Source organism: Drosophila suzukii, chromosome 3, assembly GCF_043229965.1.
Source record: "Drosophila suzukii chromosome 3, CBGP_Dsuzu_IsoJpt1.0, whole genome shotgun sequence".
Classification (NCBI taxonomy): Eukaryota; Metazoa; Arthropoda; class Insecta; order Diptera; family Drosophilidae; genus Drosophila; species Drosophila suzukii.
In genome coordinates this window covers 77,999,696-78,020,320 of record NC_092082.1, presented here as the reverse complement: position 1 = coordinate 78,020,320, position 20,625 = coordinate 77,999,696, and the positions used below count along the sequence as shown (strand labels likewise).

The 20,625-nt window shown below is 42.6% G+C and overlaps 3 protein-coding genes across 6 annotated transcripts; 1 reads left to right on the top strand and 2 right to left on the bottom strand.

The window, feature by feature from the left end:
• Window positions 1-213: 213 nt before the first annotated feature.
• NPF (neuropeptide F) lies at window positions 214-808 on the bottom strand. 2 transcript variants are annotated; one of them, XM_017082181.4, is made up of 2 exons: window positions 533-808; window positions 214-480 (listed from the first exon to the last, which is right to left on the bottom strand). In XM_017082181.4, the coding sequence occupies exons 1-2, from the start codon at window positions 806-808 to the stop codon at window positions 448-450; spliced, it is 309 nt and encodes a 102-aa protein (XP_016937670.3). In that variant the 3' UTR covers window positions 214-447. The 2 variants fall into 2 exon arrangements, with proteins under 2 accessions (XP_016937670.3, XP_036673741.2); XM_036817846.3 differs by having other exon boundaries at window positions 214-459.
• LOC108015672 (lysosome membrane protein 2) lies at window positions 695-13,980 on the top strand. 3 transcript variants are annotated; one of them, XM_070996615.1, is made up of 7 exons: window positions 695-827; window positions 11,360-11,451; window positions 11,973-12,485; window positions 12,555-12,715; window positions 12,776-13,056; window positions 13,123-13,241; window positions 13,301-13,980. In XM_070996615.1, exons 2-7 carry the CDS (start codon window positions 11,386-11,388, stop codon window positions 13,754-13,756), a joined length of 1,596 nt encoding a protein of 531 aa, XP_070852716.1. In that variant the 5' UTR covers window positions 695-827; window positions 11,360-11,385; the 3' UTR covers window positions 13,757-13,980. The 3 variants fall into 3 exon arrangements, with proteins under 3 accessions (XP_070852716.1, XP_036673729.1, XP_036673731.1); XM_036817834.3 differs by lacking the exon at window positions 695-827 and adding an exon at window positions 6,454-6,987; XM_036817836.3 differs by lacking the exon at window positions 695-827 and adding an exon at window positions 10,298-10,485.
• On the bottom strand, window positions 13,792-16,936 carry LOC108015656 (trypsin-1). The gene is made up of 4 exons (XM_036817839.3): window positions 16,009-16,936; window positions 15,162-15,348; window positions 14,411-15,100; window positions 13,792-14,256 (listed from the first exon to the last, which is right to left on the bottom strand). Exons 1-4 carry the CDS (start codon window positions 16,175-16,177, stop codon window positions 14,001-14,003), a joined length of 1,302 nt encoding a protein of 433 aa, XP_036673734.3. The 5' UTR covers window positions 16,178-16,936; the 3' UTR covers window positions 13,792-14,000.
• Between the last annotated feature and the right edge of the window lie 3,689 nt (window positions 16,937-20,625).

Below are 20,625 nucleotides of genomic sequence, written 5' to 3'. Positions count from 1 at the left end.
AATATTTGGACTTGGCACGAGTTTCAAGTTAAGAAAGATCCCCGAATAATGTGACATTTGGACTAACATAAACTTTTTTTATCTCCATAAAGCGTACACCGTTTGGATTGTTATTTTTAGAATTCAAAGTCGAAATTTCTTAGAAGCACTGGTGAATTAGATAAGAATCTTAATTCACTTTTCCGAAGAACAATGTTTAATTAAAAACCACCATTTAATCATTGCACTCTTTATTTTAATTTAAGCATCACGAAGACAACTTTTTGGATAATTCGTTTATTCAACAAACATCAAGACTAGAGTAAATACTTAATTTTGTAGCTGCAACTACTATTTTTCTCCCAACTCGTTAAACTATTGCCCCGAAAAACAATCTCAACCAAAAAGGCGTATGCTAATAAATATAATCATGAGTTAGTGACGTTGCCAAGGTTGTCTAGAGTGGGTTTAGAACACCTCCTCCTCATCCAAAGCGCGGACCTGCAGGATAAATCTATATTTTTCCGTCGTAAGTGAATTCTTCTCTGGTTACCAGTTCTCCTCCATTGCTAGCACTTTTTCCCAGGTTAAAGTTGTCCATCTCGCGATTCCTCAGGATTTCCATTAGGCCTCCCCGTTTTCCGAAGCGAACTCGGGCTCGGTCTCCGTAGTAGGTGTCCAGATCCTGCAGGAACTTATAGGCATCGGCCATGGTGTTGACATCGTTTTTGCGCGGAGGTCTGGAGTTCGAGGCCTCCACACTGCAGCCGGCGGCAAGAAGAGCGAGGGCCACACAGACAATCAGGATGCAACGCATTGTTTGACACATGATTCTGCAAAATTATCAGGTATAATTTTTAATGCAACTTAGTATTATCTAATATCTATCATAATTTCAATATTTGGCTTTTACTCAATATCACTTTTTCACTTTTGATAAATACAAAACTAAAACTTTAGCAAATATCTAACTACTTGGTGATGTTAGGGAAGGTCGTCACAAATTAGCAACCGCTAATGATAATGTACATTTTATCATTCCTTATTTCTTGCGTAGCTTTTTAAAAATAATGATTTTTTAAGGAACTCATAAAAAATAATAGTTTAGTAGAAAACGTTAATATTACAATGTATACAATTGGTTTTTTCCATTCATAACAATCGTTTACGTAGAAAGAACCTTAGAATTAACAACCGATACTAAGTAATTTAGATCTCATATCGCTCGGGGACCTATTTAGGGGTCTGGATCTTTGGAGGGCCTTAGTTAATAGCTGGTAATCTAGTATGTTAAATAGTTAAAACTCGGTAAAATGATCACACAAGCGAACTGCCGTCATTTATGGTAGCCAATGATTTTTGGGCGGGACTGACGCAAGTTGTTAATACTTCAGCCCAGCTAAAAAGCAAATAAAGCCGATAATTACGAGTATTGTACGGCACTTAGCTTCTAGTTAGGGCCGACTTGACCCGAACGAAAGGACGCAGCTGTCAATCATTGTTTTACGACCAGTTCGGGTTATTAGGGTTAAAGAGTAGATCTAATAGTTCTTAGAAAGCGCAGTTACTTGCTTTATATGATATATATTGTTTAAAGTTTAAACTGAACTATCTTTAGTTATTTATGAGAAAGTAAGGCTGAGTGCAGCTCCTTATCTCAACACTTACCTGGTCAAAAGTGGAAACTTGAGTATTTCGGAGCGCTAACGATATCACAATGCAATTGTTTGGCGGACTGTGTGTAATCAGCGGACGCGACCGTGAATAAATGTTGTCCAAAAGCCATTGGCAACAGGTATTTATAGGAGTCCTCGGCTGGAGGATGTGCCCGGCTTATCATACCTACCTATTCAGATCCCGAGCAGCGGCGAACGGAAGTTGGCGAAACGATTCGAAACGAACACCGGGCGAAACCTCTAAAATGTTTTCATATGCAGGCTAATTATGTGGCTGCTGTCGTGTTTGAACTTTTGCAGCAGCTGGAACGGAAGAGCCACCGGGAGTGGGAACCCATCCGAGTGGGTGGGCGGTATGGAAATGGTAACGGACTATGGAGAATGGAGAATGGAGAACGGAGATTGGCGGGCGCTAACAAATAGTGACAGTTGGCTAACGAGATATCTGGAAAACGGGGGACTATCAGGAGCAGAATTACGCATAACTGAATAAATGACAAATTTTCGATAAGCAGGATTATTGTGCCTGCTGCTGCTGCCCCACCTGAAAACGGTTTCGGTTCGCTTTGGGGCTCTCTGATTTATGTGCTCAGAGACTAGCTGCACTCCTCCTTCCTCCTTCCGCCTTCGCTGGCGTCAGAGTTGCGGCTCTGTGTCATTAATTATAGTATTTTGATTATTGTTTAATAACTGTTGGCTTAGACGGCGACGCTGATTGCGATACGCGACCCGGCCGATGAGGTATTAAGTGCGCTGCTCGACTTCCCATTGCTATTTAATTTGGGGTCAGGCGGTTAAGTAATTTCAATAGCAAACTAATCACCGCTGCAGTTCTCTAATCTGCCTGCCAGTGCGTATACGTAATATGCTTTCCCTGGTCGAGATATGCACCATAACAACGTGACATCAGAGAGCGGGTTCTCTGGTTCTTCTGGATGGTTATTAAGTTAATATTTGTTATAAGCGTTCTGACTAATTAACGCTCTAGCCATTACTTATTTACTTGTTTTTTTTCTTTCTTTCGCTTTTTGTGCTTGTCTCCGTTCTCTGGCCTACTGTTGTTGTGATTATCGCTCCAATTAAACTCGTTAGATATTCATTTACGACGAGCGGTAGCGTTTAATATTTAAATCTAATTGCCATCCAACAAAGTTGGTTCCTCATTGTTCGGCTGAGAGTTTAGCTCCAGTTCCAGTTCCATTAACGACCGCCGATATAGAGCACCAGCCTTTTGCTAATAATTGGAGCTATGATAGGCGATTACATGCTTTGGCTACTGGGCACAGCACTCCCCATATGCTTACCTTGCGATCGACATTCATTACAGCATCCGCGAACCGGACCATGTCTGGCCGAAGTCCCCTGAACTTTCCTGCACTTTTCATTATTAATAGAATTATACATTATCATTTTTACAGGTGGAAAAAATCCGTAAGCATATAAGAAATTTAAACACATTTGAAAGGTTGTCTGTCTCACAATACATTGTATTTCACTATTTTGTAACCCATGACATACATTCAATTAAATATTACCTAAATAAAATTCCCTTAGAATATTTGCCCTTAAGATGTAATAAACGTTTATCTTTCGAACCCACTTATAAAACGGACTTTGTAAATCATTTTAATGTGGTTCCTAAATGCGTTGTTCCCTAAAAAATACGTTTAAATACACCTCACTCCTACTCGTTTTTCTGACCTCGCTACGGCAATAAACCTCATATTTGATCAAAATCTAAAAGGTCGACCATCACACAACAAATTAATTTTTATTTTGTTCTGTAAATACAATTTGGGCTACGATTTTAGTTTTTCATGACTCAGCCTACTTTTGAGATGTTCTTTCAATGCTCAATGATAGTTGAGTGATTTGGGAATATTTTGTAAGGTCTGAAATAACTTAAAATTTGTAAAAGTTTTTATGACTGACAAACAAAACAATTAACGTTGTCAACAAATATTGTTCATCAAAATTTAACCTAATGTCGTACGCTCTGTCATTTCCACAAAATACAATTATATTGTTAAAATATTCTTACTTATACTAAGCAAGATTTGTATTATAATAATTGCGCTTAGAGCTTAACCCTTGCTAAAACTAAAGAATATTAATGTTGGCTTTCACAGTTTTCTGCTGCTCAAGTTGATAGTTAGCCGGGGAACCCCTGAGCGGGTTGAAGGACATACTATACGTGCATGCAGTCGTATGTTCCGCATTGAATGCTAGTAGAGCTGGTCAAGTGGGGCTACCTTTCGGGTTTTCCCAGCATCTCCTATATGCACTTCATTGTTCTGTGGGCTGCGACTTTGCAGGGCTTTTGTCACCTTCCATGTGCTAAATCGCCAACGTCATTGTGCAAGTGGATGCCGAATACCTCAGACAATACTTGAGGTTGATGCGGCGTTGCAATTACGACAAAGTGCCTTGTTTCTTACAGTTATAATTTTTAAGTTGTGGCCTGCGTTTTTCGGATCTCAGGTCTGGGTTTTCCCCCTTTTCCCAGGCCCATATCGTGTCAATTTTGTGTTCGTCACTAAATATATATACTTTGCATGCCAACCTCCAATTTCGGGAGAACAGTTTCAAGAGCCCTGACGCGCTGTTTGCGTAGATGTCAATAATTCCGATTCGATGCCCCTTCCAGCTCGTTTAGAAAACTACTTGGGGTAATTGAGCGTTTAATGTATGCGAAATAGTGTTCTTGGAAGGGGGATTAGCAAATATATCACTTTCTCACTGATCAGATTTGTTGGGGACCCGATTTTTGGGGGCTTTCCTCACCTTGAGGATGGTCACCAATTGGAAGATTCCCATTTAGACGGTCGCCAAACAATGGGCTTATTGGCGGCCCAATGATAATTGTACTTAAAAATTTCGCAGCTTAATAACAAAGTTTGCATCTATTTGTGTGTGTTTTTGTTAGTTCTCTAAATTGTCTGAGTTCTCTAAATATTGATCTATATCCAAATGGTTAGTCAGATCCGTGGTATTCCACGTGAACTCGCCTATTGATCACAGAAGGGTGCCCAAGTGTGTAGAGGGTTAGTTGTTTATCGTCAGAGATAATTCTTCGAAACAAAAATAGATATGGTTTTCACCGTTTTTAATTTGTTTTGAGCCGGTGTGGGTATTTCTTAGTGAGATAAATAAATGGATTGCAGTAATTAAACGATTGTAAAATCTAGTTTATAAAATGTAAGTCAGCAAGTTAATTAGTTTCCTATTCATAGAAAACAGTTAATCGCTGCTTTTCAAGTACTTTTTGTTGTAAATGTAATGCAAGTATTTTCGGTTATCTTTAAGTCAAAATATCTTGCGTTTTTCAATTTAATTAATTTATACCCCTGTTGGTAATAAAATTTTTATATGCCTTAGAGAATTATTTTTAAACATGGTTTCAAGAAGATTTCTTCACACCTATTTTGTGCGGTTGGTGTATGTATTTATGAGGTTGAATAAGAAACTGGTTTCCTTTTTATTATTTATTTATGGGCTATTCGGTTTTCAATTTATGATTGTGGGATGCCTAGACGGTTATACTTTAAATATATAATAGGTCAATAGATATGTTAAATGCACTGATTATGCAATCCTTTGGCCAAGGATTGCTTTCCAGACAATCCAGGACTCATTACGTCCTAGAAAAGAGCTTTTATCGGGGGCTCCACCTAGAACTCTTGAAACTTTCGGAGAAAGCATAAAAAGCGTACATTGAAAAATGGGACTTTGGGATGCCCCGCGTATGCCATAATTGTGGACCGCGTTGCCATAAACACAAACAACAATTAGCCCGGTAACAACAACCGCCCAATGGAAAATTGCGACTAACATGCCATTTGGTAGTTAGGAGGGAGCTTATTGTCTGTCTATTCGGGATCATATCACCCATAGTCCGTACAACCTCAAACAATGGCCGGTCATAAAAGTACACTAAGTGACATTTCTCAGACAAATGTCTGTCAGGAAGTATAAGTGAAGATGATATTTACTGTCCGAGTCTTGGAGACAACTTTGGAGCGAAATAGGTCACACACTAGAATTTATACAATCTACCCCTACTAACTACCCTTAGTCACCGTGATCGTATCAATCGCCTGTGCACTTCATAGATCTGTCATAAATATCGAGCTAAATAACCGACGGACAATTATCAGAACAGCCAGTTAATAGCTAATCGTTATTGGCTGCTAAGAATCAGAACTGGAAGTAATTGCGTCAAGAAATGGCTTTTAATTGCGGCAAAAACTTCATGCATATTTATGGCAGGCCGCAAAAAGGGCACGGGCACGTGTGCGTGTCTGCTGTGCCCAAGATAGAGACCAGACCGCTGGATTAAATAGAGTCATTTGAGCCATTAAATTTATGAGAAGGCAATTGCGGGCTAAGCGATCTCCGTAGACAATGGATAACCCGAGCCCCCTGTGTTGAGAGTTCTAACCCAGGGGTTTTCGAGGGTTGGGTGTTAGCAGTCCCCAAGAGGGGTTCATAGCCCCCGACCCAGCCCCAGACCCAGTCCAGAAAGTGACTTAATGCTGCTCGGTGATTTTGTTTTGGCCAACGAGCTAGTGCGAACGTGCGCGGTTTTAGCCGAGCGCCAAGCCCGAGCAGAGGCTTGAATGTGGACCGGTTGTAGAAAGGTTGAGTTGAGATGCTAGTACTAGCTATCTGCTAGCTGCTAACTGCTAACTGCTAGCCGATCCGATCTCCGCCAGACACTCGGCACTTGATCGTAGAGAGATCGGGGATCGGCCCCAAGAGTCCATATAAAGGTCCCAGCTGCAGTCGAGATCGCCGCATTAAGTTGTCAAAATTTGTGAGAATAGGAAGTGCGTGGCAGTTCAGTTCGATTCGAGACAAAGCAGCGAGATTCTAGCCCAGCGACCAGAATCAAAATCAGAATCAGAGGCAGGCAACAGTATCAGCTAAGGCCCAGATCGGATCACGTCGGAGCGGGACTCTCGGGTGGACAATCGTCAGGAATCAAGCACTCGACCTATTAAAACCTATTAAACCACAAGCAAAACAAATTAATCGACAGCGGTTACCATGCAAATTCACCCGATCCTAATCGGAAATTCAATCACAATAACGCTACCGACCTGTTAATAGTTTAATTTGCGGTCATAAATAATAACACAAGAATTAATTGATTTTCGTCATAAATCAATAAATAACTAACCCACTAACCAGCCGTTCAATCCAGTGCACCCGTTGAAAAGGAAGGGGAAAATACTGAAAAAAAAAAATAAAAAAATCAGATCGCGCCCGAGCTAAAGTTTTTTAGGTGCTGAAATGAAACTATTTACCAACAAAAACCAGCGCAATGCAAGTGAGTATAAAGTAAGCCCAGTGGCCAGTGCTTAATTAAGCCAACCGGAGACGGAGACCATTGTCCGCATTGGTCAAAGCCAAAGGCCCATAAAAAGTTTATTCGGAACCGCCGTTTTCAGCCAAGGGAGCTTTTCAGCCCCACGCGATCGTAAAAATGTCAACAAAGATCTCTTGCACAAACTGCTAAAATCGCCAAAAACCGAACTAAAATGCTAGACCCGCTGAAATGTAGTGAAAATGGTGCAATGGAGTTTTAAACGCTCGTGCATGCTGATATAAAACAGTTTCGAAATTAGAATGCTAATTATCGAATTACTAACAGCTGGTGGCACGCGTGAATATTGAGTTTTTTAATTTATTGCACAAAATACCTGGACCAAAAATAGCAGACCTGTTCGCGGAACTGGGTTCTGAAGTCCAAAAATGTTTTAGGCAGCACGACAGCTATTATAACGACTAGACATATAACGATCCAAGTTTGGAAACCAAATTTAATTAGTGCTTTCTAGTGTGGTCTCCCTTTTTTATTTTTTTTGTCAACATCTCGGCTCTTGGCCAAAGCAGTTAACATATGTTCAAAGCCGTATAAAAAAAGGGGCAAGACATCGGATCTGATCGGTCGATTTGCATAACAACGAATGAGCCGCCAAGGGCGTAGGGTTCTATACATTGTAGGTCAGTTGTGTAGGGTCACTTAAGATTACTACTTGTAAGCAGCTTGTGTTTGTACATTGGATTGTACAAACGACATATGTATGTAGATCTCCAGATCTCCAGTTTTGGCCAAGTCATTCGGAAGCGCACGTGTGTGCATATATGTGTATTAACGGATCTGGACCTGGTAGTGCAATTAAGTTTGCATAAATTAAGATTTGAAATGAAATCGGTTGTGACTGAAAATGTCACGTATTACCTTACCATGAAGTTCGATGATTTCAATCAGCATAAATGCGCTGGGAAAACTGAAGGTGAACGCGATGATTGCCCAGCCCGGGTCAGATTGGCCCCATGATGTATGTAGAGATATAGCTTGACAAGATGCTGACAGATCCCCCAAATCGGAATCGGAATCGGAGGCGTGACATGCAGAGATTACCTATACCATACCGATACCGATACCGAGAACGATACGATCCAACTAATTTGCCGCAGTGCGAGTGCGCCATAAATCAATACGATCTACAGCTCAATGCCCGCTAAACAATGCAAGTAACAGCTATTGTCCGGGCATTAGCAATAACAATATCATCGCCAGCGTAAAGTATCCGTTTCAAAGGCGAACACAAATCGGATCAGCATCATCGTTATGAGCATCATTTAGCCTGCGAATCGGGGAAGTTGTAAACTTGGCGAGCGACATATTTACTTTTCCTTATTGGCGGGCATCTAATTGCCGCGAGACTTTGAGACTGCGACTATTTAAGGGTTTTGGGTTTTTTTGGTTCGGGTTTTTGGTGATGATTAAAAGCAAATAGCAACGGATCTGGGATTAATCACTAGCCAAACACAGGCAAACACAAACATCGTCATAACAGCGACAACTATTAGGCGATCGGCACATGCTGCTTAAAACACGAAAAGTTCGGAGCGAGAGAGCATTAGTATTAGTATCACTATCTTGTGGATAACCGAGTGCGAATCTCATCGCCGAGCTGTAGCTATAGAGCTGTAGAGCTATGGAACTGTAGTTATGGCTATTTGCCTAATTTATTGTCGTTTGACGGAAGTCGCACACACACCTGTCAGCCGACGAAGGTGTTCCGTCAGAAACAAAACAAATTCATTCTTGACTTCAGTGGGTCACCACTTTGACTGGTCAAAAAATATTTATATTTAATTTTTTTTTAGCACCAGCAAACCGTGCACTTGGAGTCGAGCTGGGTTAATTTTCAGGTTTTTAATGCTTGCCGGCGAATTGCACCGAACTTGAACTTCAGACCGTTGCAGAGGCAGTCGTCGGTCGTCAGCCGTCAAGCTCATACTTAGTAACTGATATATCCGATCCGATCCCGCCTGATATTGAGCTACTGCTTGGCTGTTTGCTGTTTTGCCGTCGCAAACAAGTTCACAGCTCACTGAATCAGCTGCTGCGATCGAGACAAGCGTCTTTCATTCATGATGCCGTGTCTTGTCTCAGTATCTTATGTGTGTGTTTTTTTTTCGGCCCGCCAATCTTTCTATCGACGTCAAGCGGACTTTACTTCGCCGGTGCAATTGTTGCGCAATTCGATTCAAGCTCCACTTTTTGCCAGCCCGCGGAGATTTTCGTGTGGTTTTGCCACTCTGCGTGTGGATTTTGGCATTGGTCATTCCATTGCAGCAGAATAATTTCGGAGCGCTTTGTGTGCGGCCTAATTTATGGGTGGGCCCAAAGTTCGGGAATTTCGGCTGTCACACTCAAGGCAAGGATAAGCATAAGCATCTAAGATTACACGGGAAAAAATTACATATATATTGAAAATTTTGGGTACTAGGAGTTCTTAACTTTATACGTTGAAGGTATTTTCTCAAATTTTTTAAACCCTTAAGTTATTAAGGCACATATTATTTATGAACATTTAGAATAATTAAAAAGAATATAGAATTTTTATAAATTTATCTAAGAATTAAAAACATAAAGATAGAGAACATTGTAAGAACTTAGAGCTATCGTAGGTATAGTTGGATAAATAATATCATGGGGAAATATTAATCAATTAAGGTATTTGTAGTCCAGAAGAGGTAATGCTATCTAATTTAAGAAGAACGACCAATTTAAAAATTTATTTTTTATAACCAAATGAAGAAAAAGAAAAATTATATTCAAAAATTAAATTTAATAAAATATAAATATTATTTAAAGATCAAAATCCATTCTAACTTAAATAATAGATATATTTAAAGACAATTTTTCCCCGTGCACACTCGTAATTCCTACCAATGGAATATATGTTTGGATTTCTGGTTTCATCGGCGCCATGCATAATTTGTCATGTATCATCGCTATTTGTTTTGATTGTGAAGTCTTGAACCTATTTATGACACCAAAGTTGACACCGAAGCGAAATGGTTAATGAGTTTATGCTGTTTGCTTTTCGATCTCGGCCGCAGATCGCAGATGCTGTGGGATCGTGCCATTTTGGAGCGAGCTAGGGGCGTGCTAGGCATCTAGGTATCTAGTCAGTTCATTGATCTTGGCAGGTGTATCTGTATCTATCGGTCGCCGCTTTCGGTTTCTATTTCCACAGATTGGGGATTTTTCTGCTTTTGTTTTTATTGCGAGAATTCGCTAAACGATTTATGTACCGATAAGTGAGCCCAGATTGTGCGTTTGATTTATGGGTCGCCCCCAACTAAACGTGATCTTCGTGGTGCGGCCATGATCGCTGAAAATCGGTCAAAGGAGAATTTTGGGTGCGACCACGCTCTGGATTCGTCGACTTCTCACCAATTTCCGGGCAGATTTCGAGTGCGGAAGTGAATTTCACCTGGGCAAAGACAATAATCTTCGCGGAAGGTGAGAACAAACGAGTTTCGGTCGTAAAGTGAGTGATTTCACTTCAAGTAAATATGAGTAGAAGTGCAGCCTAGATTGATATGCTTCGATTGCCTTGCCCATCTTCCGTACTTTTAATTAATATTCCAAACAAGGTCAGTGAAACTGGATTTTTACGACTTTTCTAGGAGCGGCAAACTTATCCAATTGGTGTAAACAAAACACACAATCAGTCGCAATTCACTTTTCAACCTAGCATATTCCCCTGCTTTAACAAGAAACAAATCAAACAAGGCAGTGACAGTGGGAAAATAAACTATTCCTAAATTTAAGGTGTAACCATAAAAAAAACAAATACTTTTTGTTTATCTTTATGGTTAAAAGTCGGCGATTTTGCTAAAACCAGTTGGCAGTGCCGTCTATAAACGAGTAATATGGCTTTTAAATTTAGACAATATATTAAAATTGCCGGAAAAAATGTCTGAGATCGCAAGGGCAGTAAACTAGAATTATGGGATTTTTTAGCTTTTTTGTATTTTTTTTTGAGTGCAGGTATCACCTTCCCCCGCTTTTGCGATTATAAAATCGAAGAACGTTCATTGAACCGCCACCGTTTTTGGGCATCGTCATCGTCTGCCGGCTGTGTCGTCTGCCGGTTGTCATCGTTTTGTTTATTAAATTTTGGCCTGGAGCTGCTGTTCCCTTCCTGCTCCTGCCATTGAGGTAGGTCGCAGATCTCGGTCCGATTGCATCTCGGATCGGATCCGCCACCAAGGTCAATGGCATGATGGGGGGCGCACGCTATCGACAAACTGGAACTGGAGCCAAACCAGTTCAACTTCAGCTGACGGCGCTCGCATGACCATAACTCACCCGGTGATCTATTTTATTGCAGAGCTGCTGCGCAGCGCTGCCCTCGGGATGACCCTGCTGTTCTTCGGGTCACTGGTCCTCATCGCGGACCCACTCCAAAGCATCCTGGACGCGGTAAGACTAAACAACTAAAATACTACAGCGATTTCCGATAATAAATATGATTTATAGTCATATCAATTAGCAACTTTAATCACTTAATTACAGTGTCAAGATAGAAAACAAACTTGTATTTTGTAGAGCTATCTCAATATTCGCATTAAGAATAAATGTATTCCAAGTGTACCGATACTTAGTAGATACAAATGTTACAGGCCCATTATTTTAAATAGCTTAGAAGCATTTCAGTTTCTTAACAAATTATCTTGTAAATATTTCCTTGATAATCAAAAATGTAAACTACTTAAAAATGCTAAGTTAATACTTTTCTCAGTATTCTATCAATATCAAATGGTGTTCATGGACAATCCAAACCCATTTATTGTTCAAGCACACGCTATACAAATTAAACAAAAGATATTTCTGTAGGTCAACCTTTGTTATTCAATCAAAATAAAGTTAGTTCTGCAAGATCAGTGATTCTGTACGAACAGGTAGAGATATAAAACTAAATTTTTGTAATATTTTTCTTGCAGCAATTGAGCTTGAAACCAGGCGCCCTGCTCCACCGACTGTGGCTGTCGCCACCGCTGGATGTGTATATTAATGTGTACATGTTCAACTACACCAATGTCGATGAGTTCACGGCGGGCAGGGCATCCAAGTTGCAGCTCCAGGAAGTGGGACCTTACGTTTACAAGGAGGTTTTGAGCAACCACAACGTCACCTACAACGAGCCCAACAATACCATCACTTTTGTACCAAAACGGGAGTATGTCTTTGCACCGGAACGATCTGTGGGCGATCCCAAGGTCGACCGCATCCGGGCACCTAACATTCCGCTGATGGGAGTGACCACACTGGCCTCCAGTCTATCGATGTTCGCCGCTTTGGGACTCAGTGCCATCACCAGGCAGTTGGACTCGCAGCCCATGCTGGAGATGAGTGTCCACGACTACATGTGGGGATACGAGGATCACCTGGTGGAACTGGCATCTCGGTTCGTGCCCAACTGGATTGACTTCAAGAGCTTCGGCATAATGGAGAAGGTAAAGCATCTCTCATTTAAAGGTGTAAGTAGGAAACCTATTTCAATGGACCTTTTGTTTAATTTTTAGCTCTTCCGGGAGGGAAATGAGAGCAATGTGTTCAACATGAACCTGCCGGAGCCCAAGGACAAGTATGGAGTGAGGGTAACTGATGCTCCTCGAGGTTACACTGTGGACAGCGTTAATGGAGAACGTGGATTCAAAGGTTGGGACTACAACCAGGAGACAAAGTTAGTGTTGTAGAAACATTATTTCCTAGTAGAAGATTAACAATTTCATTACTCCTTCAGTGGAACCATGTGCAATCGCATCTGGGGCAGCCATGATGCCACACTCTTCCCGCTGGACATGGATGAGAACGACGAGTTCTTTCTGTACAGGCGAACCTTCTGCCGTCGACTCCCCGTGAAGTTCAATCGCACCACCAGGTACAATGGTCTCGATGCCTACGAGTTCGTGATGGAGCCGGACTCCTTCGATAGCGACGTGGACAACACCAACTCCTCGTGCTACTGCAAAAACAACCGTTGCCTTAAGAAGGGAGTGGGAAGCGTGTCACCCTGTTACTACAGTGAGTACTAACGACCCAATAATAATAGAAACATCTTAATAAGCTAGACTCCTATCACTTTTCCAGACATTCCTCTAGCGATTACGTATCCGCATTTCATGCATGCCGATCCCAGTCTACTGGAGCCATTCGAAGGCCTTCAGCCCGATGAAGCGCGTTTCACATCTACCTTCGTCGTGCAACCGGTACGTTATATAGAAAGTAACCCAAATTGGCCAATCTTATGATACCTATTCAATTCCAGCAACTGGGAGCTCCGATGCAGGGCACTCACCTGCGGTTGCAAGCCAACCAGGTGGTGGGCAAGGTGAACTTCAACCGGATGATGTCGCCCTTCGAGAACATGGTCCTGCCCCTGCTCTGGGTGGACCTGAACATCGATGTCCTGTGCCTGAGCCTGCGCCTGCTCATCCATGGCATCAAGTGGGGCTTCCCGCTGCTGCAGTGGAGCGCTGCCTTGGGAATGCTGCTGGCCGGCGTTTACCAGCTGTGCAGCGCCCTGATGCTCTGCATTTGGCCACCAACCAAGCAGTTCCAGAAGGTCGATCAGATTGAGCGGGGCACGGCGATTCAGGTGATCAATGCTGGACTTAGTTTGGCCACTGGGCTGAGGAAATCCTCCCTTCAGCTGGATCCGGAGGAGCAGCTCAATCTGCTCTTCGGCGGCGGCACCATCATTCCTAAGTTGGCCAAGGCGTAACCCAGGATCGGAATGCTTACCTCAACTCAAGAAGGGGCAACACTGTGATATTTAGGCTTAAGATTCGGTGTAAATTATTGTGCTCATCGGAAACAACTTAGGGAACGTCCTTGCCTACGTACTAGTTAACAATAACTATAAGCTAGGGCTAAAGTTAGAGTGGTAACAGTAAGCAATGTACAGCTGAGCTTGCACTCGATAAATACAGGTCGATAGCTATCTAATCCTTGTGTTGATCCTTGATTCAGTGGGCGGCGATCGTATCCTCGATCCACTTCATGTAGTACGAGGTGCGAGTGTAGACATCCGGAAAACCCTCCAGGGCACAACCGGAGCCAAAGGAGGTGACCCCCACCAGGATCCAGGGTCCGTCGCGGCTCAAGCGGCACTGCAGTGGTCCACCAGAGTCGCCCACGCAGGTGCCGCCCTCGCCATTCAGCTTGCCGGCGCACAGGTGACCGCCGTGGATGTTTACAAAGCTGCCGTAGGCGTCCTTGCACCTGAAAAGAGTTAAGATCAGGTACTTTGGTCAGTTTAGGCTGGGCCATGGGATACAAATTATCTGTGCCGGCGCTCTGCCAACACATCATTCCGGTTTCATAGAGTATTGAATTTCAATTAACTTGGGTAAGGGGCAACCTAAAGTTGACTCACCTGCCATTCTGATGCAGTGGCACCTGGGTCTTCAGCAGCTGATTGGAGAGATCACCACTGATATTGGCCTTGCCCCAGCCCGTGGCCACGCATTCCACAAAGGCCATTTCCTTTGGCTCACTGACCTCACTGGCCTTGAGGTATTTCTGCTCTGCAGAATCCTCAAAACCCCCTCTCCGTGGACCCAGCTTCATGAGCTTGTCGTTGCGTCTTCGCGAGCGTTTCAAAGTGCGCGGGGAGCGTTGAGCCAGAGCCTGACGCATCCTGCTCAGGATCTTCATGTTCATCAGCTCCTTCATGCTGGGAGCCGTGACATTCCGGTAGCGTCGACGACTTTGAATGCTGCGCAGGAAATTGTCGATCTTCTCGGGCACATCCTCCAGATCCAGCTGTTGGATGAGCACATCCTCGTCGGCCGATTGAGATGGGGACACTGTTTCCGCAGGGGCAGCATCCTGGGATTCGGCGAGGAGGAAGGGCAGGCAAATGCGTCGTATATTGGAGGGCCTTTCGAGATCCGCCGGCTTGGAGAGCTTCATCAGCACCACGTCGTGCCGGAAGTTGTGGTAGCGGTGGTGCATCACGATCTTCTCGACGGGAATGCGCTGCTCGTTGCCGGATTCCACATCGCGATCGTGTTCGCCCAGCACCACCGTCCACAGCGGTGGAATGGGCAGGTTAAAGAGATCGCTAAGGTAAGGTATTTCACATATTAAAATCCGGGTTTCAGAGTTGCGGTTCATAAACTCACTTGTGAACGCAGTGGGCTGCGGAGAGTATCCAATACTGGTGGATCAGCACCGCCCCGCACCAGTGGCCCAGGAATCCGAGCGACGGATGCAGTAGCTCCAGGGAGGCCTGCCAGGGGAACTGACCCTCGTTCGTGGCAGCTCCGGCAATTATCCGCGGTCCTCGACGTGACGGGCGACAGCCGCAGTCTGCAAAGTATATTCGGTTGCGTATAATGTAAGCCATTTAATTTAAATGCTTTTTCACAGCATGTTATTTTTAATGATTATTCACAGAATGTTAGTTTTAACGATTATTCACAGTATGTAAACTTCATTTTTAAATTATAATAATTTTAGCTTCATATAATTCCGCGGAAACAACTAATTTACATTTTTGTTTGAAGTTCAAGCTTTAAAAACGTGATTAATAATATTCGTTTCATATTTTCGCCACCTTTTATGGTAGTAATTTAATTTAAGTGTTGAGATACCAATTGCCATCGATCAATCTTGTTTATTATTTGTGCTTTGTTTACGAGTTAATTTATCTATAAACGCGGGAATAAAACTAAAGCGATCAATTAAAGTGGTTCGTATGTATTTTTCAATGACGTTAATTAGCAAGATAGGGCTTCTTGGTGAAAACTAATTTAAAAATGGTGTTATATGTAAATGGAATTTTTTTTTGTAATCTGTTATGATTGAAAAAGTATAATCACAGATGTTAAAAAATTATAGGATTAGATTGGTATAAAAGTATTTTTGATATTTGCTACTTAAATAGATCGTTTTGTAACATTCTTTTTTGCCAACATTATAACAGATGTATTTATTATATCTCGTATTATCCTATGGTTTTGAACCTACCCGTCTCAAACTGCCTGGAAGAGGGCAACAGCAGCAGGAGGCACAGCCAGCTCAAGGTCGCGGTGTTTGCCACTGGGATCTGCCAGTGGCACTGCCAGTGTGACCGCGACTGTGGCCGTGACTCTGACTGTGACTGCGATTGTGATTGTGATTGAGATGGCTTCATCATCTTGGTGGCCGCTCCTCGGGCAGCTGGCGCAGCTCAGCTGCTCATCGCGCGCATGACTGACCCACAGAGGCCGTTTACGGATCGTATCTCTATATAGTATCTGTATCTGTGGCTCTAGCTTTGTCCTGCTGCCGATGACCAGATGCTTTTCACTTTCACGCTGCCAGTCAAATGGGCGGTAGAGGGTTTGCTTTTTTTTTTGCTTTCCGGTGGGACTGTTTCGGGGATCGGAAAGGCAACTGGGAACTGGGAACGAAGGCGGATCGCGTCTCGCGGCCCCAGCGCTTTTTTCCGGCCTTAAGTATTATAATTTACGAGGTCTTCCAGCTCCGCTTTGCTTTTCTTTCCACGAGCGCGCATTAATTAGTCCGCTGGTTGGGCGGCGACGACATGGCGAATTGTACGCAGAAGCTGGAGGTTTGGTGGGTTTTTATTTTTGTGGCCAGAAGCCCGGTTCTCCAGTTTCCACTCTCGATTATATAACAACTTTAGATGCTGGAGGGGGGTTCACGTTAATAACGGTCACTTTGACTGCTTTTCGTTTTCGATTTCGTTGGGCGCGCGTGTGCGCATGCGCGACGTTTAGCGTAGTTTGGTGTTTTGACGGCTTTTGATTCGGGCTTTTCAGGCTTTTGGCTTTTTGGTTTTGGCGCCAGATGTGCGAGTGCGAATCGCTGGGGACGAGCGCCAAAATGCAACTGTGCTCTGCTCGGGTTTGCCAGCAAACATTTACCGTTTCGATGGCAGCGGCGTTGACGTTGACGTCGCCGTCGACTGCGATGTGGCATGCCCCCGCTCGAGTAACAACAACAAAAGCGAAGCCAACGAAAGTGAAAAGGCAGCGGGACGTTGGGGGGCAATCAAAACCCGCATAGATGATGGCCAGCTGAGTTGGTGATGGTGGAAAAAAGGGTAAGTTGGCCCGGCTCAACCCACGGAAATCATTTACCATGGAAAGTGGCAATACAAGAGCATAAATTAGGCAGCAAATAATGATTATTTCGCTTCATTCAGGCAATGAATTCGGCTTAATGTTTGGTTGGGCTTTGAATACCCCTGAAGATTTCATCATCTCAAGTTCATTTGCATATTCATCGGTGTATAAAATGATGATATTACTTTGTTTTGATATTTATTTCCTGATTAAAATTAAACTTTTCACGCCTTCAATGCCTTATCATTGATCTTAAAACGTTATACTTTTAGGTTACTGATTAATGTTTAAACCTGAGTTGATCGTTGAATAAATTCTTGAGCCTACGTGATAGACGTCAAATATAAAGAAAATTTAAAACAGAACCTGTTACTATCATACTAAAAATAGACTATACGCTCAAAGCGCTAGCGATTACCATAATTTATTTATCATGTTATATTTACAAATGCTATAGAATGAGATAAAAGAGCGTTTTGTTTTGTTAAATTTGAGTTTAACACTTAAGAGCTGGAAAACTTCCCTAAGTTATTTTGCAACTTTTGATTACTATCCTCTGAATGCATGCCAAATGAGCCCCATATCAAAAACAAGTGCTGATTGCATGCGAGCAGGGCATTGTAACTGCCAAGTAAATGTAAAACTGTGGTAATTGCAAAATTAAGTCATACAATTGGGTCATTACCATAATTATTTATTTACTTCTATTTTCGTTTTGGCATGCTTATAAGGCGATTCCGCTGTGAGAGAGCTATTGATGTCTGTGAATTCGATTTCGATTCGACATTAGAATAAGCTCGGTGGCCGTAAACGATATATGATATATTATACTAGATAGTTAGATAAGAGAGGCGCTGCCATTTGATCTCACATTCGTGACGCCGCTCGAACGATTCCACCAATTATCTAATCTAATTTAAATGCGAACGGCTGCATAGGTCGCACAACATTGGATCGCCTCGTATGTTACATATAGGACTCGATTCGATCTGTTCTGCTACCCATTAATTGCCGTCCGAATGCCACTTTGTGTCATTGCGGCATTTGGAGTGCATTTTTTCCCTACTCCATGCCGGTTATGTATGTGTGCCATTTAAGTGAGTAATTAGTGGGCAGCTATTCAACGCCTGTTTCAATGTAAGATGTCAAGTGATTAGTTTAATTGCGATTAGTTTAAAATATGCGCATAATTCCGGTCAGCCCCCCAGTTGAGAGAGTGAATGATGTGGCGTGTGGCTGCCCGATCCGGTGCTCAAGTGAGTGCCTGTCTGTATGTGAGTGCGAGTTACTTTCGTTTTCATTACGCGATGCAGCAGCAATACAAGCAGCAACATCACCAGCAGCAACTCGAATTCCGTGTTGATGCACAAACTCATAAGTCATGTTGCTTGTTGCTGCACCACAGCAACATATACAAAGCCAATGGGGAAGTTGTTAATGCAACACCAACAGCAACAAGCAACAACCTACGGCAACTGCATCGTCTGGGGAAGTTTTGTTTGTGCAGCCGATTGATCATTTAAGCCAAAAGACGCTGCTTGTCAATTTGTTGTGGTGGGCGTTGGCATTTGTTTGGCATTTTCCGTTGTTGTTCAATTAAGAGGCGCCTTTTGACGATGACGGACGAATACTTGTACCCACCGGATAATCAAAATCAGAAACTCGAAATCCCCCAAATCGCCTGCCCAATCGAGGAAAAGCTTTGGTTGTTTGGTTGCTCGGTTGGTGGGAACTTTCCCGCCGTGTTGCGAAAATAATAATAATAACAATAATGGCTGTGTGCTTTGGCATTTAATTGAAATCGTAAAGACAGCCAGTGGATATAAATAAGTTTTTACGCATGCCTCTGAGCCCCCGATGCGATGACAATCGACGGAAGCATTGCGGGTCAAGACGGCAACGTACCAATTGGTCAGGGCAGACAAACTGGGCACGTAGATCAGCTGGAGTTTGGAGTTGGAGCTGAGGTTGGTCTTAAAGTCGGGAGAAATCGAAGTTCGGGACCTTGAATGTAACGCGAGTGCAGGGGCTGCAATTTCACTGCTGCATTTGCTTGTTATTCAATGGCAATGCAATTGCATCATCATCACAGCGGCAACATGTGCCCCTCGATCGGCGGATGCTCTGGCCAGAGTTCGAGAAACTCGACAATTAGACAAATGGTAGGCCGGACAACTTCACAGATCGATATCGGTCGGCATTTGCATGCCAGCAGCAGCAGCAGCAGAAGAAACAGCAGCAACTACAATGCGGCGTGTCTTAAAGATGCGCGCATTACATTACCAACAACCAGCAACCAACAACCAAAAGGCGCTTTCCACCCGACTGGCGATCAGATGAAAACGAAAGTGCTTCAAGTGGTTAGCCAGCTGTTGCTGCTGCTGCTGATGTTGCTGATGTTGCTCCTAGCAGTGTTGCTGCACAGCAGCAACTCGAGTCGCACGTTTGCAAGCTGATGCTGCTGCTGCTCAAATTTATCTACTGCCTTGGCTGTTGTGTGTTTCCTGTATCTCCAAGTTTATGTTGGTTGCTCTTGTGTTGCATTTGTTGCTCGTGTTGCCTGTGTGTTGCTGTTGCCACTGACAGTGGCAATGGCAATTTCAATGGCAATGGCTTGCCACATGCGAACTGTTTTGCCTAGCTTTTGTCAAACAAAGAGACTGCTGCAGACAGGCAATTTGACTTTGTCGATGCCCATATAATTAATTGTTTTATTGTTATTTCATCTCAAGTTGAGTAACTGCCAGGGGATACAGATATCGACGTCTATATCTATATCGTTGGAGTTTCAGCCTGCTATTGCGTAACAAACTGGCGACAGCACAGAGGCTCCAAGGGTAATTAGTTTGACAAACTTTAAAAGCAAATGTTTCTGTTTCGACAACTGTCTGTCTAGGGTTAATGTACTTCTCATGCGGGTCTCACTTTGGCTACCCAACTGGAACCAAAAGTTCTCTAAAGATTTTTGACGAATTCCCAGCCAGAATAGTTCAACCCACCCATTTGTTTTTACTTAATATTTGTTTTTATACTTTAAGCATACACTTTATACTTTTTGGATAATTACCACTTTTATGGGGCTATTACGCCACTGTGATTTAAATATGTTACTTAACAAATGTTTACTTAAGATGTGGCTTTCCATTTTTAAAATAAAACTAGTCGTAGATCAACAACCTCGTGGTAATTTATAAGTAGTTATTGGCAAACAGAGGTTAACTTGTATAGAACAAAATATATGCTACAAAAAATAGTGTTACAATACATTTTAACTGAAGACTTTGACATAGAGAAGTCTTACTTTCTAATAGGAAAATAATTAATTAATAGGGGATTAGGTATGTAAGTTAAAATTACAATTTTATGACTTAATCAGTGCTCGAAAAGGTAGGCATTTTAATTAGGTAAATTTATTGAGGCTTGTTTTGGCTTTAACACACAGTTTTACTATGCCACATACTTTTTGCCAATCGGAATAAAGTGTTCAGTAACTCACCATGCCTATATACAAACA